Source organism: Azolla caroliniana, unplaced genomic scaffold (assembly GCF_043228905.1).
Source record: "Azolla caroliniana isolate FFs.n. ecotype wild unplaced genomic scaffold, voAzoCaro1.0.p SCAF_9, whole genome shotgun sequence".
Classification (NCBI taxonomy): Eukaryota; Viridiplantae; Streptophyta; class Polypodiopsida; order Salviniales; family Salviniaceae; genus Azolla; species Azolla caroliniana.
Window position 1 is genome coordinate 854,437 of NW_028230444.1, and position 24,718 is coordinate 879,154.

The 24,718-nt window shown below is 35.7% G+C and overlaps 3 protein-coding genes across 4 annotated transcripts; 1 reads left to right on the forward strand and 2 right to left on the reverse strand.

Moving 5' to 3' along the window:
* Positions 1–1,708: 1,708 nt before the first annotated feature.
* On the reverse strand, positions 1,709–9,801 carry LOC147859719 (DEAD-box ATP-dependent RNA helicase 8-like). The gene is made up of 11 exons (XM_087324414.1): positions 9,660–9,801; positions 8,370–8,471; positions 5,851–5,953; positions 5,531–5,765; positions 5,173–5,411; positions 4,825–5,076; positions 4,564–4,744; positions 4,362–4,450; positions 4,205–4,278; positions 2,175–2,476; positions 1,709–2,095 (listed from the first exon to the last, which is right to left on the reverse strand). Exons 2-10 carry the CDS (start codon positions 8,447–8,449, stop codon positions 2,398–2,400), a joined length of 1,332 nt encoding a protein of 443 aa, XP_087180540.1. The 5' UTR covers positions 8,450–8,471; positions 9,660–9,801; the 3' UTR covers positions 1,709–2,095; positions 2,175–2,397.
* A 3,259-nt stretch (positions 9,802–13,060) lies between these two features.
* On the forward strand, positions 13,061–18,824 carry LOC147859720 (SKP1-like protein 20). Of its 2 annotated transcripts, none has more exons than XM_087324425.1 (10): positions 13,061–13,434; positions 14,817–15,095; positions 15,182–15,373; positions 15,446–15,556; positions 15,640–15,715; positions 16,804–16,916; positions 17,006–17,100; positions 17,238–17,424; positions 17,541–17,645; positions 18,436–18,824. In XM_087324425.1, exons 1-8 carry the CDS (start codon positions 13,414–13,416, stop codon positions 17,422–17,424), a joined length of 1,074 nt encoding a protein of 357 aa, XP_087180551.1. In that variant the 5' UTR covers positions 13,061–13,413; the 3' UTR covers positions 17,541–17,645; positions 18,436–18,824. The 2 variants fall into 2 exon arrangements, with proteins under 2 accessions (XP_087180551.1, XP_087180552.1); XM_087324426.1 differs by having other exon boundaries at positions 17,018–17,100.
* A 1,580-nt stretch (positions 18,825–20,404) lies between these two features.
* LOC147859721 (elongation factor P (EF-P) family protein) lies at positions 20,405–24,149 on the reverse strand. Its single transcript, XM_087324067.1, has 7 exons — positions 23,930–24,149; positions 23,062–23,139; positions 22,844–22,950; positions 22,427–22,504; positions 21,006–21,107; positions 20,777–20,858; positions 20,405–20,679 (listed from the first exon to the last, which is right to left on the reverse strand). The coding sequence occupies exons 1-7, from the start codon at positions 24,141–24,143 to the stop codon at positions 20,558–20,560; spliced, it is 783 nt and encodes a 260-aa protein (XP_087180193.1). The 5' UTR covers positions 24,144–24,149; the 3' UTR covers positions 20,405–20,557.
* Between the last annotated feature and the right edge of the window lie 569 nt (positions 24,150–24,718).

Consider the following 24,718-nt stretch of genomic DNA (forward strand, 5'->3'; position numbering starts at 1 on the left):
CATAAAAATTCTTAGTTTCTTTAATCATGATTTAAGATGATGTATACTCCAATATAATGATGTGGTATCAGGAAAGGAACTACTGAGGTTCCATTTATAAACATTCCTTTTCAGACTCAACAAGCAACACTGATATAATCTAAGCTTTTGCATCCAGCTGTTCATGAATCAATGTGATTGTTATGACTATCATTCATTGTTGCATCTAGTATCATTCATACCGATTCCCATACAATGAAAATTTTATGCTAGAGGTACAACACTAGTCATTACTATTCGGTAGTCATAACTTGTATCTTTTCCTTCTATCAATACACTTTGTTTTTTGGGAGTACAAATATGATATTTGGAGGTGAAAAACAAAAAATATATACAGTATGGTATTTAAATATATTCCAAACACTAGCATCCACACAATTACGAAGACCCATTAAGGGGTTTAGGGTTTAATGACCCTTGCAAACACCTGATCAATTGGCAATGACTACAAAATAAATAGCTGCCACAAAATTTAATCACAACAATACATATGATGAGAGATTTTACAATGCTTAGTACGTGCTTATGTACTATTCAAGATTCTACAAAATCAAGGATAGAGGAAAATTTGGTAAAACCTCAACATACATATAATCACTCCTAACATATATATAAGATATCCAAAGTAATATATAAGACCTCACGTAGAGTGAACATTCAGACTTCAATTGGCCTACTTTCTATTAGCAGATAAACAAGTATTATGAATTCCAACTCCATGCACATCTAATTAAACTTCAATTATACAAATATTTATTTGTAGACAAATGTTGACTTACGTAGAAAAAGGCTACATCTCCAATACTTCAAGACCAACTGAAAGAACAGCATAAATCAAAGCTATATAATAACTTTTAAAAGAAAGAATGAGAATGATATGTTCTCTGAAGCTCTAGCTGTGGATACTTTTGCATCGACCAAAGACAATCAAATAATCCAAGTTCTACACATTGACTATAACTACAAGCAAGTGATCTTAAAAGGAAAATGATTTAATGTGGGCACTGGGTACTGTTGCAAATAAGGAGTTATACTGCAAATACAAGTGCTCTTGGCTTTTGATGTAATGTGTAATGATAAATAGCAAGCAAGAACAAGAAATAATGCTTTGGATTTCATAATCCTCTCCAAAATAATGAACTATTTTTGTGCGAAAACATACCAACTCACAGTTTGTTAAAGATGCAAGGAAGAATTGTGTTTACATGATTTTAGAGAAAATCAACAAAATACAGTCACAATTGATAAAGTTCAAAGGTACGTTAATTAGTTTTTCATACTGACCTAAGAATACTTGTCAAAGTTGTGGCTCCTAATCATTTTTCGCTTCAAAAGTTAAACCTTCAAAAATATATATTTGAGATTATAAATATTAGATTACGAAGACTGTTAATTAGATTATTTAATTATTTATTCTTGTTTAATCAACAAGCATGTTTCTAGTTGGATAATTATAAAGCTTTATTGTAAAAAGTAATTTGTCACTTTTGATCCTGTTAATTGCCACTAATTTTCAAGTGATTATACTTTTATTTATGTGCTTAAGAATGACAAAGCATGCAGATAGATTTGAAAATAATTAAGCATAACATTCTAATCCCTATTTGCATAGTTTACTTATTTTTCCATTATTTTATCATAATGGAACGGTAGGAGACCTTGAACTAGGCATAGGAATGCATTGATTAATCCGATAATCTACCTCTCCAAATTTGTAAGTGATGATTCTTCTCTGAAAACTTTTCAGTTGAGTTTTGATTGGAGCCAAGGTTTTGTAGAACAAACCAGAAAACTCTAATCATAATAGAGTAATTCCTTCTTTATGATGTGGACTTCCAGTCAAACAAGTTTTCTTTTCTTCTCCTTCTTTGTTTTTTTCCTGCTGCTTCAATTTTTTAGTCTTAAAAGTTCCTGAGATGACCAAATTGTTCGGAAAAAAAAATTGTATAGACTGTTGTGACTCCTCTTAAAAAGACTACTATTTAGTCACAATTTTACTACTGTCTTTATGAAATTCTCCAACGTGGGGAACAAAGCGTTCTGTAATTTTCTGGAGCTGATAAAGAAAACAAAGTATAAATCAACTTCCAACGATAAAATCATCTAAATTAACAAATGAGAAAAACTCTCTTTACCTGTACACGTAAATGAAGGAACTCAAATACGCACTCGCATGCTGCATCTGCTTTAACAAACTAATGTAACCTGAAATATAGCAGCATCTATGATACAAAATGATGCCACAATCTAGCAGGCATTGTCTCCAAAATACAATCTTATCACAGTCTTCAACAACTTCAGACAAAAGAATGTTAAGTGATGAAAAACCATTCAGCATCTGCAAATTTTACTGTGCGATTATTTACAGTATAGGCCCTGATCTATTTCTGCTGGTATGGGTTTGATCTCTGTACCCAACTCTTGTTCAATTTTGTAGCTGCACGACAAAACAACATGGTTGAGAATAGATAACCACATAATTGGATCATTCAATTTGACTATGAGAACACATTAACATTCCAACTTTGAGGGAACAGGGTAAGAATGTAGCTGCCCGTTTAAATTTTTATGATTTGTGCTATCACATCAATAAAAATTTCCGATAACAGTCTAAAGACTCTTGATGAAGGCTTTCAATGCTTCCTTTTCAGTATCATTTCTTTAACTCTTCTCATTTGAATGACATTATATTATCAGTCGCAATACCTCAATGCATCTTGTAGGACATTAATACTTGTTCCTATCTTCTGCCCTCCCTCTCTATATTACTGAAACCATATGTGGCACAATGTCTGCATATGTCAAGAGCCTATGGCAAGTACAAAAGGGCTACAAGCATGTACAACAGTAGTGTATCTACAAAGGATTCTTTACTGAGATGCACGGAGATGGTAGTGAAGGATGTGGACGATAATAATGCCACTGTACAGAGGTCACCTAAAATGAGACAAAAATAGTAAATCTCAAGTTTGGAGAAAGCGTCTTTGTTAACTCTGAGCAATCAATCTGAGATGTGTTATATGAAGCATCTCAAACCTCATACAGTGAAACAAACTATATTTGGAGAAAAGAGGCCCTGAGTAAACAGCTCCACCAAGAATACGTGAGCGCAAACACTTTCTTATGCACCAATTTGTTATGGAGATAATAGTGAAATGTCTAAAAGGCAATTTTGTTGGAAGAAATCTGTATGAGGATAGCATGTCACAGTGTCTTTGAAATAAAATGTTCCTTTGAGAAGGAAAACAAGTACCCTCAGACTGGCGATGGGTCCCAAACAAACTCCACACTTTCCAATCAGAAAATATTCTAGAAAATGCGACATTTAGTGTAGCACACACCATTTATTGTCTCATTGAAGATATGGATAAGATTAGACTGGTATCCATATTGTTCACAACTAGGTGGTGCTGTCTATTTTTCACCAGAAGACTGGAGATGCATACTGGAAATTGAATTGTCATGCACAATTTGCTTTCACATTGAACGTGTTTGAGAGGCCCATAAGGGCTCAGATATCTTTTATGCAAAGTCTAATCAGTAGACTATGTACAACATGGAAGGATTGTATGACAAGCAAGGTGCATCAGACAGGAAACGTGCTTGAGAGGCCCATAAGGGTTCAGGAATCTTTTATGCAAAGTCTAATCAGTAGACTATGTACAACATGGAAGGATTGCATGACATGGTGCACCAGACATGAAACGTGCTTGAGAGGCCCATAAGGGCTCAGGAATCTTTTATGCAAAGTCTAATCAGTAGACTATGTACAACATGGAAGGATTGCATGGCAAGGTGCACCAGACAGGAAACGTGATTGAGAGGCCCATAAGGGCTCAGGAATCATTTATGCAAAGTCTAATCAGTAGACTATGTACAACATGGAAGGATTGCATGACAAGGTGCACCAGACAGGAAAAGAGAACCTCCTCAAAAATTCAGTTTGAAGAGACACATAGGTATACATGGCATAAGACCCTTGAATGGCCTTTTCTGCATAGCGTATATTTGAGGAGAACATTATATGGAATCGAAAATACAACTATAGCTTTTGTTTTACTTACAGAGGTATATGATTACAAACCTTCCTGGTCTGTGAAGATGCTTTCAAAGACACTGTAGCTCAAACAGAATTCAACAAATATAACGAAGGATAGGAACTTACAACTGAAATCTATCTTCGTATTTTATGAGGTTTACAGCTAATCCAAGGTGCCCAAATCTTCCAGACCGCCCTACCTGCATCAATATATGAAACTTAATACAGCAATAGGAAACGAATCTATAATCCGATCACTAAAAATAGGAAGGTTAAAACTTACCCTATGCAAGTAGGTTTCAGAAGTTTTTGGAAAATCAAAATTGATGACAACATTAACGGCTTGAACATCAATGCCTCTTGTAAATACATCTGGAAAATACAACTCAAAAAAGAAAACAAGTTAATTCAAGTGTTTTTTATTCCCTCAGAAGTAGGCCGGGGTTATCAATGTTGCAAGGAGGCAGTGTTATAATAATAACTACCTGAGCAGACAAGGTTTCTGCAAGCACCATTTCTGAAATCATGGAATACTTTGTTTCTATGTGATTGCACCATCTTGGCATGAATGTAGAAGCAGGAGTATCCTAATTCAGTTATTTTCTTTGCAAGGAGCTCCACCCGATTTACCGAATTGCAGAATATTATTGATTGGTTGATTTGCAGCTGAAAACACAGCTATTGATCAGAATGCAACTATTTTTATTAGTAAGAAAATGCTACACCATCTGATCATACAGGCTTACTTTTGAAAACAGTGTATTTAGGCAATGGACTTTTTGCTTCTCTTCAACAAATGCATAGTACTGGGTTATACCCTTTAGGGTCAGCTCATCCATCAAGTTAATTACATAAGTCTTATTGAGAAACCTGTCCTTGAAAGATTTTATCGTCACAGGGAATGTTGCAGAGAAAAGTAAAATCTGTCTATTCTGGGGTAAATATGATAACGCTTGAATAATAGAAGGAAGAGACTCTGGTGACAGAAGTTTGTCAGCCTGTCAAGTAGCACAACCAAAACAGAAGAAGCGAACATGTCAGTTGCAAAATAATCTATCACAGGCTACTACAAAAGCCTTTAAAAGCATGGATACCTCATCCATAACCAGCATTCCACATCCACTTAGATTACAAACACCCTTGTTGGCCAAATCCAAAACCCTTCCTGTAGTACCAACAAGAATATGTACTGGCTCATACAATCTCATAATATCATCCTTCAAACTAGTGCCGCCAGTTGTAGACATGATCTCTATTTTCAAATACTTGGCAAGCTCTTTGCAGACTTGTGCAGTCTGTAAAGCCAACTCCCTTGTTGGAACCAGTATAAGAGCTATAAAAAAATTGTGAACTTCCTCATTAAAACACGCAATTAAAGCATCACAAATAGATAGACTCAGCTATCCATAGGAAAAATGTAAGATTAAAACAAAAATAATCACAAACACAAACCTTGAATAAAATTTTTGTTAGGATCCACCTTTTCAATGACAGGGATACAAAATGCTGCTGTTTTCCCAGTCCCATTCTTGGCCCTTGCTAAAATATCACTTCCTGTCAATGCAATCGGTATACTTTCTTCCTGAATTGGTGATGGCTTCTCAAAACCTTTCTCAAATATACCCATTAGCAACTCCTTCTTCAGAAAATAATCTTCAAACTCATTTCCTTTTGTAGCAGTTACATCCTATCAATAAACAAAAGAGCAATCTTAATGTTTAGAATTAAATCAGCAGTGTGGAGGTACATGAATGTATATGACAAAGGCATACCTCTGTCCTATATCGAGTATCAACTGGAGGACGCTTAATTTGTGATTTCCAATCTTGCATAGTGCCAAGAGATGCAGGCGATGAATCTACCATAATATTCACTCTAATCATGAAGACTAATAAGAATCAACAACTATTGCCACAGGTAAAGAGGATATAAATCATCATAACCAAGGATCAAGGATAAAAAATCATGAATATGAATGACATAATCCATTATGTGAAAAATTTTAAAAGATAATGATGATTTTAGATGTTATAATCCATCACATCAGCATATGTCATAAAGAGGATGCACCTAGATTCAACATAGCTAAAAATCCCTTGGATCTATGGAAACCATCATGAATCTGAATGATACAATCCATTCGGCGACAAATTACAAAAGATGTGTTTTTTCATATAGCACAACCTCTAGAGGATATGCTCAATCCATCCTATCACAATTTGAGTTTGAGCTTCATATCTTGTACACAAAATAGATTATACTGCTCCAGGTTCCATCACATACAAATATCTTATAAGATGAGCATTTAGATTATAGGTTTCAGGCTTTAGCAAAGAATGAGGATGGCATATTGCCTTAAGCATTATCCAAGGGAAACATTTTCATGGAAGACTACAGCTAGTAAAACTCCTGATTAGATTTTTCTAAGCTCTGAACAATTTCTACTTGTTTAGACTAGTTGATGACAGATAGCATGGCTCTCTAAATCTGATTCTTTTAAGCTAGCATGAATATATCTCACAGTGTGGTTAAAACGGCACTCGGTAACATGAGTTGAATCAACACGCTCACATTATCACCAATTAAGAAAGCCACTCATTTAATTATTTCGATCACTGATGATATCATTACATTAATTAAGACATTACGTAGATATACTGATGTAATATGGGCTATGGGAAAGGTTCACTTCGACCATAGATTATATTCAAATGTTGCATTTGTGGTAACTTTTCTCTCACTATAAAATAAGTGACCACACTTTTCTCTCACTTTATGAGGACTATCTCCCTTTCCAGCTCAAAAGTAACTTTACCATTTAGTATTCATTCACTACCTTCCTTTCAACTTGATTCAGCTATTGTTACCATCCAAATTGCTGCTCCATCACTTGATATTGCAATGTTGCCACCTAACTCCTAGAGTTATTGAGCTAAGATCACCTTCTTTACATAGCTACGTGTCAAAAACTATCTTCTTCTCATGCAAGAAGTGGTTTTAACCAATGAGCCAAAAGACGTTAGCATGAATACAAAACTGCATGCAGATTAGCGGTGCATCAATGACATACCTTGCAATGACCTTACACTCGCTACTAATTAGTATATCACCTCAATCTCACCAAAACAGACAAGGGAGTGTAGAATAACATTACCCAGTAATATCGAAACCAAAAGTTATTTCTAAAACTGCAACTTTGTACAGTGATTTTAATACATCTGGCACTCTCAACAGCATCTATATGTTCTGAAGAACAATATGTATAATATTCTTCAAAGCACACTAGATAATAAAAAGGAAAGTTCTACTTGAAATACAAGCACAATACGAATATTCCATGAAGAAATAATGGGTATCTTGCTAAATTAGGGGCAGCAAGGTGAGGACTTTGACGCATAAATACTACACCAATGCAACAGACAAAAAAATGCTCGTTCAAAGCAGTAGAACTCAAGGGGCCTCAAATTACTCGAGCAGACATACTTCCTACTGATGGCGACAAAGGTTGGGTATTGTGCCCTATCGATTTCTGGCACACCTCTTTTCAAAGCCAACATTAAGAGGTAAATATTATCAAGGGAAACAGTGGTTAGAACCACTTGTGTTCTCTAAGATCACTCCAGGTTCCAGGTATATCAAGCCTCTGAATCATGTAAACGTCTATTGCCTTTCACTGTGGTAACCTTTGGTCAGATTTTGAATCATTGAATGTGTTGGAAAACATACCTCTGAGAGATATACTAATTGCTAAGATATCCAAGGAAACCAACTATGACCAGATTTCATGTATAGCAAGCCTCTGGATCATGTAAAAGTGTATTGTCTTTCATGATGCTAACCTTTTGTCAGCATCTGCATTATAAGTTGTGTTGGAAAACATACCTCTGAGAGATACACTAGTCCATAAGGTATCCAAGGAAACACATTGTCTCTGCACAATTCAAATTTGTTCTAATATTTTGGTCTCCTTGGAGGCAAGATTTTCCCATTTGCATTTTTAGGCATTCAACTCAGGGACAATACATTGCTATCTTAGCATTAATACTTCCCCAGTTTTATGTGTTTGTATTCATGTATCTGAGTTTCATTTTTCACTAATGATCAGCTGGGGAAACATATTGAGGATTATACCTCCCTTTCTTCCACCACTAAACTCTCAAAAAGTAAATAGCAGTGCTGAATTCTACTTCTGATTATTTCCATATCCTCTCTCTCACCTCAACTTCATCAATATATTGTTTCATTGTACTTTCCTCAAACATATTTGACAATGAGGTGAAGCTTTTCTTACCTTGAGCTGCTTGGTTCATTTGAAGCTGAGGCAAAGTTTGGTCGCCTGTTAACCACCTGATAATTGCGTGTGGATGACATCCAAGATGAAGCTAGTAATACCCTGGAATGCGTTTTGAAATTAGTGAATCAGCAGAACAACATTCAGCAACATGCTCTTGGCATTGTATCTTTTATTTCAGCATATAAGAGGAATTTCAGGAAGTCAAAGCATAATATCAGCCAATCAACTCAAATTGTCATTTGAAAGCTTCAAAAGTTTCATCTCTAGTCCTTTTTCTAATAGCACCTAATCAAGAACAATAATAAAATTTCATATCCAATCAACTCAATGCTACTTGCAAGCTTCAAAAGTTATAACCTCAAATCCTTTTTTTAAAAGTAGCTGAGCAAGAACAATGATAAAATTGAATACCAAGAGCATTTTGGTCCTTGAACATAACTGAAAAAACAGCTAACAGGAACAGCATTTCTTCCTAACAACATCATAATATGCATTGGAAGTTTTGTATACATATATAGAACTATTTACTAGAAGATGAAAAACTATTCTGAAATGTTTCCATTCATCATAATAGAATGCCACAATATCATCTTCACGATGTGGCTTCGATACTGTCATGTAAAGGAATTCGGGACTTTAAAAGCATCACATCCATTTGAAGCTTTAAAGTTATCCTCTCAAGGATTTATGACGAACCGTGAAAATCAGCTAAGGCATGAGTGGTTTAATACATGAAACGAAATGGAAAAACCTTCTATAGATATCAAGCTAAATATATGTGCGTAGAAAATTTTGTTCGATCTTGGAAATAAGTATTTCTGTTGATGAAGGCCAACCTATAGCTTGGAGATTAGTATTTCTGATGATCGACGCCAAAAGTATACACATGAAAAACAATTCGTTCAAGATTGGAAATTAGGCTATCTTGTAGAGACTTGAATTGAAGCTTGTATGTAAAAATTTCGGAAATAACTAATAAATCTAATCTTCCAGATCTTACTGTCTGTTGCAGATCTCTAAACTCTAAGACAAAAATGCTTCAGATCTATGAAAATAAACTCACTCGGAATTTGTTTAACCGACCTGAGAAAAAGGTGGAGACTCTGATATCAGAGAGAGAAAAGTTCTATCTTTCCTTTAAAATTACGAGAAAAATAAAAGAAACCAAGCAGAAGGAAGCTTCCGATCACTTGCGTCGAAAAGACACAGAAACGCGAAGAGAGGAAGTAGTTAATTTGAAGCAAGCAAAGTCTCTGTGCACAGGGATCGAAGGAGAAGGGAGCGTACCTGTGAATGCGCTGCGAGGGAATCGACGATGATTTTGCGAGGGAAAGGAGGAGGGAGGGGGGATGGAGATGCCCGAGATATGTATTTCCTTTGTTTTTTATAGGTAAGCGATGAACATTGTGATTTCTATCTATAATAATAATCTAAGACGGCAATTATGAGGTAGGAAACAGGTCCTCGTTCCATTCCATATGTACTAAGTTCCAACAATAATAATAATAATAGTATGAAACAGGTCCTCGTTCTTTATGATCAGAATAATTGTTATTCATTTACGACTGCCCCTACCCTCGCTCTCGTTGGCAGGAAAAATGGTTGATATGGTAGGTTCCTGCATCTTTAATATCTTTTGTATACCATATCCATCCATGTCAAAAGTGACTTAAACTTCTAGGTAGAAACTTTTTGGTTGTGCTAAGTTGTCTTCTCTAGTTATCCCGTCGTCTTCTCCAATTATCCACTATCGTTTATATGCACAAATATCCCTCATGATCTAAGCAATATTCGCATTATATTCCAATAGCCACACATGCTCCCCAATGTGAAACATATGTTTCTTGGGTGAAGAGTCGACACAACGACGATTTGCAATTGACTTTTGTGAGACCTAAGCATTGCATGAATGTTGAGAGAATTCAACCTAAATCTCTCATAGTTGTGCCACATGATCTCCAATAATAATGTTCCCCTATGATCAACCACCTTTTTTTGTTATTTTATGTCCTTTTCTATGGCATAGGTTTGAATTGAAACATATTCATATGGTGCTTTCCCTTCCAACATTTTCTCGACCTATTTTTTATATAAGTGCATCATGAGATATCTTTCTATGCTTGATTGCCTATCATGCGCAATTTATATTTATGGTGACTCCAAGTAAGTTTTCAATGACTTTACAATCTATCATGGCATGGCCTCTCTTTTGTGATGGTGTGGGATCTCTATCGTGACTTTGTCACTAGCATCGACTCGTAGGTGGAGTCGTAAATGTTAGGGGTGGTACCTCAAGTTTTGTGCTCTAACAAACAATTAATTATATTCCCCCGAGAAGCATTGAGATCCTCAAATATTGTCAAGTACGTATCATACTTACTGGAAGGTTCAAAGGAGATTAGAGAAATAATGATAATTCAGTGAATGTATAAAGAAAACAAGAACTTAAGAAAATTAACTAACCAATGTCCATAGTGATTGGATAACCTAACCTATTGGTTTAGTGCTCTTGAGATGACATTGATCCCTTCTTTACTTTCGCATGTATCTCTTCCCTTTCTATTTTTATGACCACTTTCCTCGAGAGCTTGGGAATGGCTTGCCCTAAAAGCTTCAAGCCACGATCATCTCATGAACAACTCCAACAATGTGCAAACAACCAAGTGCATGTCCTAATCATAGTCAAAGTCATGTCTCCTCATCGAGTCCACATATGAGGCCATCTATTGTCTTCTCGCAAGTAGGAAGAGACATTGATCATTGTTTAGCTACTATCAATCAATCAATCATTAAGACCAATGTGACCTATGGAACCAAATTAACATATTGTCTTGTACGTGGCTCCTTCCTGAGGAGGGGCTTTATTACTTTGTAGTAAGAACACTCGATTTGAAACTAATGCTCACACATATGTGCTCACCCTTGTCAATGGAGATTTGAGTATGACATTCACGTTATCATGGTCATTTAATAAGTCATCATATTTTCCACAAATTTACCTTATACAAATTTGAGCATGTAATAAGCAAGTGATATTCGTCCTCCTCCAGGTTTTCATTGCATATCTTCATATTTGCATGATCAGGTGGTGATGCTACCTCAACACCTAACTAGTGTGAGCAACTTCGAATAAGTGGTTCGTTGAGAGCCAATGCTTTGTGGGGCATTGAGATGCAATTGGATACACTTTGGCATTTTTTCCTTGTATCGGGGCCAATTTTGGGGGTTAACGTTTGCAATGCAATATTCTAATTTTGACATTTTAGCATTTTGCCACTCCATACTTAATGCTTCTAATACTTTGTCCTCAATAATCACGCACTTCATAGCATCACATGAGAGCTCAAGAGTCAAGAGTCCAACCAATAGTTTACTCCTCATCTCTTAAATCATTTCATAATGTCAAGCATCCAACAAGATGAGGGGATTTTGCTCTTATTAATTATTTGTACTTTGCATCCCGCTTTTCGATCTTGTTTGGGCAATCTATGATAGTGCACATTCTTGACTTTTTTGATGTATTTGATACTTTTTGCATGGCTAATATCTCTATGGGTGGAGCACCTATTTCTAATAGCATGATAGGATAGGATGTTGAGGTAGAACTTCAATCTAGAGAAAGACTTATGCCCCATGCATCACAACATCTCCCTTGATGTTCTCCATTGATTAGAAATTATTATTCACGCGGAATTTAACTAGCCCAACTAGCCAAAATTATTTAAGAAGCACTGAAGCTCAATTATTGCAACACTCTTTGAATACATTTATTTGTATTCACTTAATTTTGAACTTACAAACTTGCTCATTCTATTACAACATGTGGATTCACATTTTTAAACAAAAAGTTTAGAATTCCATCACAATGATTTGGTTGCTTATAAAAATGCAACTAGATAACACACACTATTAATTTGAATAAATCTTTTAAAAGCTCAATTCCTCATTACGAATGTTATTAAAACCTACACACAATAAAATGTCAACAAACTAGGGCTACAATGCCATTATAATAGTTTTGCTTCATCAATAATTCAAGATCTCTTAAAATTGTTCTACATTTGAAAGCGACACTATCACAAGCCATTTGTAATTCTTTCTTGGGATAATGTCTACAATAGGTTACACATAATTAAAACATTTGGACGCTTAGTCTATTTAAAAATGCTTGTTTTAAGATTTTTGAGCAATGATACATGCATGCATGGCATATGTGCATATATGTATAGATACACATAGAAGGGAGAAGAGGAATGTGGCAACTTTCAATGGGTTATTGAGTTCATGAATTACTTGTGGAATTATTTGCACGAATCATCGTGAGGTTGTCGTGCGAGATCATTCCAACACTTGATCTCGGAATCCCAACATCTGTCCGTAAGACTTGGGCACTAACACGTTCCCAAAAGGTTACTATAATGGCTCTCTTTGAACCACATGGTCACATGGATTAATGCTTAACACAATACATTAGGGGGACTTAAACATATCTAATGACATTTAAGTGAAGGGATATTAAATTAAAAAATCACCAAAAACTTCCTCCTTTAATTAATATATAGAAATTAAAAGGGCTCCAAGAGATTAAGGTTCGGGTTTGGGTTAGGACCTCAAAAAAATCTTATCGTGGACGCACACACATCAGACCGCAGGCGCCTCTCGCCCTCTTCGTCTTCGTCTTCTGTTTTTCTTCGTCTGGCTTCTGCTCCTTCATCTGCATTCCTCTCGTCGCTCCACCATCACCATCACCATCACCATCACCATCACCATCACCATCACCATCACCATCACCATCACCATAACCATAACCATCACCATCACCATCGCCATCGCCATCGCCATCACCAGCACCTCCACCTCCACCTCCACCTTTAAACCTGTTTTCTTTCCTGCCTTCTTCAGAGAGCAGCCAGAGATATCGTCGTATCCCTTGATCCGTTTCGAATCCGCTAGCCCTCCACCTTTTGTCGATTCTCATAATCATCTCCACGTCCGAGCTCTGGATTCTGCAACAGCTCGCTTTTCTTCATCTTCGATTCCCATGGCTGCTGACAAGCACCAGGTTTGCAACGGGTTGTCATTGCAAAAAAAGAAGAAGATGTTTTCTTGTTCTCTTCCCCCCCTGTGATTTTTCTATGTCTCTGCACGCCGTCGTCCCCCCCTTCAAATAACCCTGGAAACTGCCGAGGAGAAGATCTACGAGTTTATTTTATAAAGCGATCCATCTTCTATGAGCAGGGTTGCTCTTCTTTTTGATGCAACAATTTACTGTTTTCTTGATCATTTCTGTACTATATGTTTCCTTGTCACGAGAAAACTTTCTCTTTACCTTTAAAATCCTGATGCCAAATTACTTTAAAACTAGACTCTTTCCTACACTTTGCTACTCTTTCTTTGCTTTCAAACACTCAGAGAAGGAAAACTTGATAATGGAATGTCCTGATTTTATGAATTTTTGCATACCTGTGCGGTGTCATTATCTATATGCTCGCTGTTTTCTTTCCTTTGAAACACTCGTGCTGAATTTTGAGCAGATATTTGAACTTAAGCTAGATACAAAATCCATTGCTATTTTGATCTATTTATACTCTGCTGTGTACTGATCTACATGTGCTGAATTTGGTTTTACCTTGAAATAATTCTAGAAAATGATGAGTGGAATGCAACCTAGAATAGTTTATTTTAGTGAAGAATTTAACTCCCATGATTGTAATGCATTTTGATGACAATATTGAAATATGTTTTTGACTGTTTGCATCTTGTGATGTCTTTTTCCTATATCGACATCATTTTGCTTTCCATTGAATACTTTCAAACGTAGGTTAACGTTAATGCGATTGTAATTGTTCTTGATCACTGGCATTTTCTGTTGTCTTTTATCTATGACTATTATTTATTTTCCCCTTGAAATACTCCTCCTTAATAGGACGCAATCTCCATGCAAATTTTTGACTGACTTTTGATTGCCTACACTACATATGATTTTGCTTTCCCTCTGATAACTTTCCTGGAACGTGTTCACTAGAAGGGTGCTTTGCTCTGATAACTTTCCTGAAACATGCTCACTAGAAGGGAAGATCGATGCAAATGTACTGTCTTCAATTGCGTGCATCTTCATCTTGTGCTACCTTTTATATCTATGGACAACATTTTTCTTTCTGTCAATGTACTCCTAAAACAAACTGAAGAGAAGGCTAGGTTGAAGAGTTTATTTTAGAGAAGCAATTTATCTCTCTAATAATCCCTACTTTCTATTTTCCTGAGAAAATTAGTTTTCCCTTGAAATACTCTTAACAAGTAATGAGGTGAAAATTAATTTTAACATTCGGTTTCATAAAAACATTCGAAGCTATCCTACCAGGAACACATAGTTAGCTTTTTATGCATATGTTAAAAGGATACATAATTCGACCAGTGCAACTTACTTTCATATGTTTTGTGCAGAATGAAAGTCATAATATGGCTACCAAAAGCATGGTGCCAGAAAGTTTATTGCAAGCTCCCAAATCGTTCATATGGTTGGAAAGTGCCGATGGCCACCAAGAAGAAGTAGAACAGGAGGTAGCCATGTTATGCCCCTTCATATGGAGGGCTATCTATCAGAATGGGAGTGGAACATCCAGGAAAACTCCAGTTGTTCTACCTTCACAGGTCACCCTCAGTGTTCTGACACCTATCTTAGAGTATTGCAGATTCCATCAACAACCAGGGAGATCTAACAAGGTTGAAGCCTCTATCTGATTGTGGTTATTTGTTTCTTGTAATGCATTTGCTAACGTAACACAATCTATCTCTTTCCTATCTTGTAGGAGAGGAAATTATTTGATGAAAGGTTCATAAGGCTTGATACAAAGAAACTTTGTGAATTAACTGCTGCAGCTGATACCCTTGAAATGAAGGCATTGGTTGACTTAACAAGCAGAGCCCTGGCAAGGATGATAGAAGGAAAAACACCTGAGGAAATTCGTGAAACATTCCATTTACCAGATGATTTGACTGAGGTAGCTATCTTCTGAAGGCACATATTTCTTTCATAAAAACATGTGGCCTCATCGATAGTGATGAATTTGCAGGAAGAGAAACTTGAGCCCCTGAAGAATACAACAGATGATCCGCGAATCAGGTTACTGAATCGACTTTATGCCAAAAAGCGTAAAGAACTTCAGGAGAAGGAGAAGCTTAAGGTACAATGTTGTTAACTGAATTGGCCTAGAACCTCTGGCATTTAATCTATGACATGCCCTGAATTTTTTTGTTTTTTTTGTAGAGCGTAGATCAAGGAGCATCACAGGATGATCGGCCATTGGAGGACTTGCTGTCTTTTATCAACGGTGATGGAAAAGGTGACTAACAGATGGAACTACGATATTGCTGCCCATTGTGTTTATTGTTTTCACTGGTTAATTTAGAAGGATAGGGTGGTTAATGACTAATCATGTCAGGATTACATTTAACGGATCGAATGTTAACTAGACTCGACAGTTTCAGAGTTAGGTATTGTTTACTTATAATAGAGAAGGTCGGAATCTTCTATAATCAAATGTCTTATATTGGGGGATTGCCTATAAACTCTTGAGAGTCAGGTATATTTATTCACGTTATAATTTTCTGAGTTAATGTCATGCTCAAAGAGATGGATGGCTTAATTTTTTGGCAATATGGCATCATGATAGATAGGTTTAGAGAAATTCTTGAGATGTACAAATCACGATGACTAAATGGACAAAGTATGCAGACAGGTAACAGCTTGTATGAGGATAGGAGGCCAAGGAATAGAACTATATGAAATCCAGAAGTTAGGGATCCAATGCAGTCTTCTGACTCTACATAGTTAACTGCTAGATAAAATAACTTTATGATCATATCTGACAATGTGCTGACCTGATGCTGACCTCATCATGGTGAAACCTGGCCTGTCTCTTAGTTGGATCCATGTGCCATAAAAAATTCTGACCATGAAATGGTGTAAATGACAGCTAACTCATTGGGATCATGAACTGTGGTTCTAAGCTGTTTCATAGTGTATAGGAAAAATACCTTCAAATTTCAGAATGTATTTTACTAATTGCAATTCCTAATTTTCATAGAACTTTTAATTGTTTATGTTCCTCCAGTGATGGTTTATTTACTGTTCTAGACTGACAATGTAAAGCTTTATGATTGAATCTTCATATTATGTGAAATATTGTTTGCATGGATTTTTATGTGTCTAGGTTCCTCCTATGATATATAATTTATTCTTCTAAACTGCCAACATAGAGCTGTTTGATTTAATATTCATATTGCATGAAATATCTTTGCAATCCATGTTTAATTGCTTATTTCCTCCTCTGGTAAACTATTTGTCTAAACTGCCAATGTGAACTTTTTGATTGAATTTTCAATGAAAATATCCTGGACTCTATAAAGAATTTGTTGTCCATTGTTCTAGATTGCAAAACTGGCAAGGGTGGAAAGTGTAAAAAGAAGCGTCATCATCGTAGGAAGAATGAACCTCCCAAGGTTCAAGTAACTGAAAGTGCCTCGAGTAGTAGGCTTGAATTGGTCAGTCCTATCTATATTGTACTGTTTAAGAACATAGATCTATGTGCGATGACACTTAACCTGTTGGTTATCCCTGTTTTCACAAAAAGGTGGGCCTTCAGGGTGCTGATATTAGTTTAGCCTTTGAGAATGAGCTTGATGGAGATGATGGTTTGGATCCTGTCATGAAAGAGAAACTTGACAGGTACAAAAGTGGCAATCATACAAGAAAAGAAAAATATAACTTCAGGGAAGAAGTGATACACTCTGCCTGAAGGGTACAAATAGAATATCCTTTTTATATGCATTGTTTTTTATTTTCGTGCATGATTATAAAATCAGGGAGGTTGAAGATTTCGCTAGGCGATTAAATTCTGATTGGCCAGAACGAAGACTAATGCCAGATTATCTGACTCTAAACTCTCATGAGCAAAGACCACACCAACTAGGTCAAATCTCACTGAGGGTTGCATCTCGACCTCAAATTGGTTCTTGGGATGGAGGGAATGGCAGGATATTAAAAAGTTAGGTAATGATGACAAATAATTTGTTTTAAGAACTATTTGTACATGAATGCACAACACAATGTCATATTTTGATAATCGCCACGACTTATTCTAATTGAAAATCACAATTGTTTGACAGATGGAAAATGCTAGAGTCATCTTGTAGAGCTTTTGTTTTAGTTTTTCGAAGGGATCAAATATTGTCTGCAAGGGTTTAAAGTGTAAATTCATTCTATCCCAGCAGGTTTTCATCTCATTTATTATTTTATTAATTTGTGTCAGGGTATCTCTCTAAATGACAAAAACTATTGTAATCAATATTTTAAAGTGAAAATCATAGAAATATTCTCCAAAATCGTAGATATAAAAAGTAATTCCTCTCCCTATATCCCTCTCTCTCTCTCCATTTTCTGCCAAATAATTTACTCAAAGATATATCAATACAATCTGCAAATTAGTCTAATTGGAAGGACTTAGAAGTATTTAATCAAAGAATAATTATCACAGCTAAAAACTTAAATAATGGATTTTATAACAAGTAGATTTCCATCCCTCATTGTTGAATATATATTTATGACTGATTATCATACTGAGAGAGTGGCTAGCTATAATCAATGGTATCATGTCATCAAATTGTCAGTCAATTAGAGAGAATAAACGATAAGTGCTATGATTGTACAATTTATAAATAGATTTGTTAGTCATTGTTGTTTATTACAAGAGAATGTAATAGATTTAAACCGTGATATAATCTCATCAAATCACTGGCTGATTAGAGAGAATTCTATTGATAATGGTATAATCTATTATGATCTCATTTTTCAATTGTCAAAATTTCTATCGACTGTGATATAATATCTAATAAAATAGGACAAAGAATAGATATCCTTGAATGAAGAGTTCATGGATGGTAAATCCAAGTTTAAGAAAAAGTTTGAAAATAATTTAGGGTTTCAAGAATTAAAGTGTATATTTATAGCTTTCACCTATTTTTAATGCCAAAATTGAATGATAATCAATTTATTTTTATGCAGATGCTCGAGGCGGTCAAACAGGGAGCTTATTCTGATCGAAGATTTGCTGTTGATCCATAGAACTAACTTTGTGCTGAGATCTGTAGATTTCTAATTCTTTATTTCTCAGGCAAATTTTGTGCTGAGATCTGTAGATTTGCCCCCTGAAATTTTTGGTGTGCTGGCTGGCTGGCCATTCTAGTCACAGCATTTAAGCCTTTGTAATTTGATTCCAACATTGAGAAGTTTTGAATTTACAACTTGGGCTTTCTGCATAATCAATCAGCGCAGGGGACATAGCCATTTTTCATAAGATGACAGGGAGAATGTCAAAACTTTGTATAAGAGGGCATATTAGGGGACATTTACCCTTGATCAATTCTATGTTAGCGGAAAGATCAAATTCAGTATTTTCCAGCTGTCTCTAGAAAGGATTGTGTTTGGGGAAAACTCTGTAGCATAAATCCTGAACATGCATGACTGCAGTTTGTGATGCAGCCATGATATGTCTGAAGGTATCTTTTCACTTCAAGATTTGTATTGTATGTGGCCTGCCCATTTGTGGTGCTGAATCAAAAATGGCCCAGGATATTATAATCTTGACCTCTATAGGTTGGCATGGCAGATGATCTGTCACACTTTCAGGTGGGTTATTGAGGCAGGGTGATGTATAGAAAATGTTGATGTCAATATACTTATTACATAGGCCTGTGATAACCTCATTTGAGTGGATGTAATATTCTGGATTTCTCATTGGTATTAGTTTCTTTATATACTTTAGGATCAAACATACAGTTGAATAAAGCTCACCCTTTGATTCACCTGAGTTCCCAGATGGGTATATTTGACTGTACGAAATCTTGGAATGCATGATTGACTTAAATGTATAGGTATTAATAGGTCATGCAATTCAAATGGTCTTTCGATAGGTATTTGGTTAGTTGTGATGTGTAGATAAATATTACGATGAAGTTTTGAAAACTAGGTTTGAAGAGAAGTGAAGATCATACCACTTTCAATTGCTCATTCTGATTGGTTGGAAGTCCCATCGTTTGAAGGATAGCAATATATCTGGACTCATTCAAGTAGCATAAGCAGGCACATGAGATCCTAGCAACGCAGTATTGGTAACCATTTTGTAGACACAACCTCCAAATCTCGCGTATCAGGCAGTGTGTAAATATTGAGGGACTTTATAAAAGTAAATTGTATGGGTATTGTAGAATTATTGACAGGGAATGAAGTATATAAATGAAAACAGTGACTGATGAGCAGTACAAAATCATGTGTTGTGACTAGATTCTTAATAATATGGCGTAGCTCATTTGATGTATATTTGATTAGAGAATGGTTAAGCGCACATGAGATTTACCTGTAGATGATCATGGGACAAAATGAACAGTATGTAGTTTACTTATATATTTCCAAGCTAAATCATCCAAGTCAATTACAGTGTATATATTTTAGGAGTTTACTTATTTATTTCAAAGCTAAAACATCCAAGTCAGTTACAGTGTATATATTTTAGGAGTTTACTTATTTATTTCCAAGCTAAAACATCCAAGTCAATTACAGTGTATATATTTTAGGAGAACATATCTACATGCACATGAATTAATGAACTGATGTTAAAAGTGACTTGCAGAAGAGGTTAGACAATTCTCACGTGTGCAAGTGCACTTACAAATTCATATATTGGTATATCTTTGGACAAGTCCATTGCCGAGAGTCCAACTTGCAAATATGAAAAAAACTTAAATAAAGGGAAAGAATGAAAAAACTTTAAAATGATGAGCATGGCATAATGTTGAAGTCCATTGCTGAGAGTCCAGCTTGGAAGCACGAAAAAAAACATACATATCCATACAAAACCATAAATAAAGGGAAAGAATGAAAAAACTTTAAAATGATGAGCATGGTGTAATGTTGAATTGTAAATGCCTTGCGCGGATGCCACATTTAAGCATTTCTTTTTTTATACATTGTCAGATATTGAAAGGGTTTGCAATTTTGGCAAGAAAAATTATACATGTATAATCCTCAAATAACTCATACTACAAAAAAGAGGAGTCATGTTCGTTGCTCATTTGTGGAGATTCCCAGATATATAAAAATACATTGAATAAACAAATATCAAATTAACCTACGCACGACTTATGTAAGACCCAGTTCTTGTGTCCACAATGATTGTATCATCGGAATTAACAAATAAAGGAACATTAACCACAGCTCCTGTTTCAAGAGTAGCTGGCTTCGAACCTCCTCCTGAAAAAGCAAACGAGAATTGAAGTGAATAACTTGAATATTAGATATTATAATAGAGAGAATATTAAATATTGTTGAAATAAGAGTTTTGACTAGCCTTGAGCAGTGTCCCCTTTCACACCAGGATCAGTCTCAACTATCTTCAGCTTGACATTAATCGGTACCTCTACATCTATTACCTGAAAAAGCCACCATTAACTAGAAAAATATTAGTGACAAGATGGATGTGTAAAACATATCTATCTATCTATCTATCTATAATAAAGAGGGCTAACAGAAGTGACTGAGAACTTGACTTACAAAACCTCAACCCTTTTTATACTTACCCGTCCATTCCATGCTAGAACATTGCAGTCCATTCCCTCCTTGAGCCACTTATTCTTATCTCCTATATCTGATTCGTTCAGCCTTGATTCTTCATATGTTACCTATAATATGTATGAACGTTCTGATTTACTCTTCAATAAAATATATGGCCAACAATAGACGTCTACCATGAAGACCTCTTCAAGATGACATTGCTTCATATTTATTATTGGTTCTCTTTTTAAGTTTGCTTCCTTTTCTTACCTCTGTCAAAAAGTACTAGAAAGATAACAGGAAAAAACTCTGAAATTACTGCATTTCTTTATTTCCCCAAACATCCCTCATTTTTTGTTATTTGCCCAAATAGCTGGTCAGCCTCCCAAGGACAATAGGTTGACAAAATCAAGCAAAAAAAAAAAACTATCACATATAATCAAATGAATTCGGATGAATAGCAGATAGAATTGCCCTGAGAACAAAGTTGACCAGGGAATTTGGGGAAATTGAGAAAACTTGTGGGTATTTTGGGTTTTTTCCTAAAATAATACCATTGTAGATCATTTCCTCATTATTCCTTAGTTGTCTGCATTGGGGCTTGAATTTGTCTGTTTTTCCACCTTCGCAACTATACTACATATCTTGCATCAGTAAGTTAGTGGCTTCTCATATTTCCTCATCCTCATTGTAATGAGAGTTACACAGACAATAATGGATACTTCTTTATGTTAAAAGCTTATTCTACTGTGGGTTTGGGTTTTCTACTTTAGGGAGTTTAGATTGATTTAATTGACCTCTCTTTTCTGAAATTTGCATTATCATTGCCATTTCCTATTCACCCTCACCCTTCAGCAATAGAGAAGTAACTTTCATCCAAACGCTTGGGAGCTAAATGTGAAATCTCATCAGAGCAAAATAACACAAAATGCCCTTGAAACCCATCAGCTATCAATAAATTAACATGCAGTTTCTTAACATTTGATTAGATTGTTCCATATAATAATCTAGCCTCTAATGTCAATAATGTTTGGAGCTGATCATTCGGTGACAAGAATGCTTCTGGAGAACAGTGCCTACTTTTTCCAAAGAGAACTACCATAAGCATGGGTGCCTAGTAGGATCAAGCCAATAATTGATATTAGTTTTTCTCAAGCTTCTATTTTTTTTTTTTGCGCTGTCCTGCAAAATACATCCTTCAGTATGGGTCTCTTTCCTTTCAAATGTCTGTTTCCCAAGTGTCACAGTGCATGCTATTCCCTGTTCTTTCCTACGAAGTGCACCCTTCCTCTGGTTCATAAGCCTCATTTTCCTTCAGGTTTAGCACTTACACAAAATTTTCATACCATCATTACCCAATTTCAGAAATATGCATGTTTTACATTCTATATTTTGACATTATCTTTGCTAGTTCCCTTTTATAATATGGTTTGCAAAGTATACATACCATATCCATAAAAACATATTGATCGCCTTCTTTATAAGTGAATTGCTTCACATCCTTCTCCACCCTAGCTTCGTCAACCTGTAATCCCAGGGATGGAAACCATTAATCAACTAAGTTTCAGCATTAGTTTCAATTCATCAATAGTTGAAATATGACTGCATTTTTCTCTGCAAGATACCAGAGATGTCTCTTATTTATGGCTTTTGAGGAAAACATACTTATCTCGTCAATGATTGAGTTAAAAGAATGCAGACAAACACAAAGATAGTTTTACAGAAATGGTACCCTTACAAGCCAGCTATAGTGAATATAAACGATTATCAATTCCATTGTGAATACCAAAGATTATTAATTCCATCGCAATTACTCTTACAAGATAAATCCAAGTAGACATGTTTATGCTCAAATCAAACTTACCGATTCACCTGCACGGAATGTCTTCTCCATTGTATTTCCAGTGATGTAATTCTTTAATTTTGTTCTAACAAAGGCAGCACCTTTTCCAGGCTTGACATGGAGAAACTCTGCAATGAGTGAAGAAGAACATTTACACACCTTAACATAATTTGGAATTGAGGCTTCAAGAAACCAATATATTATCAAGATATATATACATAAGCAATCCAATGATGCACCTAGTATCTTCCATGGAGATCCATCAAATTCAATGCTTGCTCCTGTCTTGAAATCGTTACTTGATATTGCACAAATAGCTGTCCACAAATGTGAAAGAAGAAAAACTGTAAGCAATTTACCCTCGAAAGATCAAGGAATAGCAATGCACTAAAATGTTAAGGAAAATCTAGAACATAGCATCTTTTTTGGGAGTTTGTTGTTTATGGTTGAAATCATCAGAAGATAGATTTTATTCAATACAAAGATAAATGCTGCATTGTTATCACATCATCAGAAGATAGATTTTATTCAATACAAAGATAAATGCTGCATTGTTATCACATCATCCAATGAATATTAGATTTCGGTTATCTGCATGTTCATGAATTAGGATCATTGAGCTTTTCTACATGCTACATATTCCATGATACAAGGAAAAGAAACCATAAAAGACATATAATAAAGAACTGTGCATTCTCACAGTGGATACTCTTTGCAACATTTTTTCTCGGTTTGATAATGTATTGAGAAACTGATAATATCTCTCACATTTCGTGTTTACTAATGAAGAAGGAAAGCATTGAAACAAGAAGCCACTCCTTACAGAGCTTACAATTAGATGAGTATAATTGCTTTCCTCATATATCTCGACGATTTTTCCTGGCCAACTATGAAGAAACAAGAATAAAAAATTCTCACATTACATTCAGAGAGATTCTATTTAAAATTTAATTCATGAATTTCCTACATGCGTATATATGTTTCCAACAGACAAATTTCTGGCCTTAATGATGTTTTATCTGTTTGTTATACGACATTTCCCGGTTGCTTTGTCATGAAGAAACGGAACGACAGAGAGGGGGAGTGATAGGGAGTAGAGAAACGTACAAAGAGGGTGATAATTGCGTCCAGTGTGAGTGGAAGTTCCAGCTCCAGTTCCTGGCCATGGCGATCTGCAGAGGTGAAGATGGTAGGCGTTGCGAAGAGAAGACGAGGAAGAAAGGGCAGAAGAAGAAGAAAGAGAAGGAGGAGGCCATGTGAGGTGTGAGGAGGTAACGATGAAGTCTGTCGTCGTCGTCGTCGTCATCATCATCATCATCATCTATCCTTTCTTCTTCTTCTTCTTCTTCTTCTTCTGCCTTCTCCTCCTCTTCTTCAATCAATCTTCAAGAGATGATGAAGGAACAAAAGGTCTCTTTTTTTTTCCAGTAAATAAATAATGGCCTTCGTTACGAAAGAAAAAACACCACCCATGACTAACTTACTACAAAGTATAAAACCCTTCTATCTATCTATCGGGGGATCTAAAGCCTACTACGACTCCAAACTCAATGCGGCCCTACATACCAATTCGAATGGCGAATATGATGATATATGACCTTGCATAGCTCTCTCTCTCTCATAATGGTAAAGCTATAAATTATTAACAAACTCAATGCGGCCCTATAGACCAATTCAAATGGCGAATATGATGATATATGACCTTGCATAGCTCTCTCTCTCTCATAATGGTAAAGCTACAAATTATTAACATGGAGGTACAAGGTTCAAATCTTGCCCTATGCATGTAACATGTATTCTCATATTTGACCTCCGAAGACGATAATATAATCTCTCTCTCTCTCTCTCTCTCTCTCTCTCTCTCTCTCTCTTCATGGTTGAGATTTCGTGACTTCT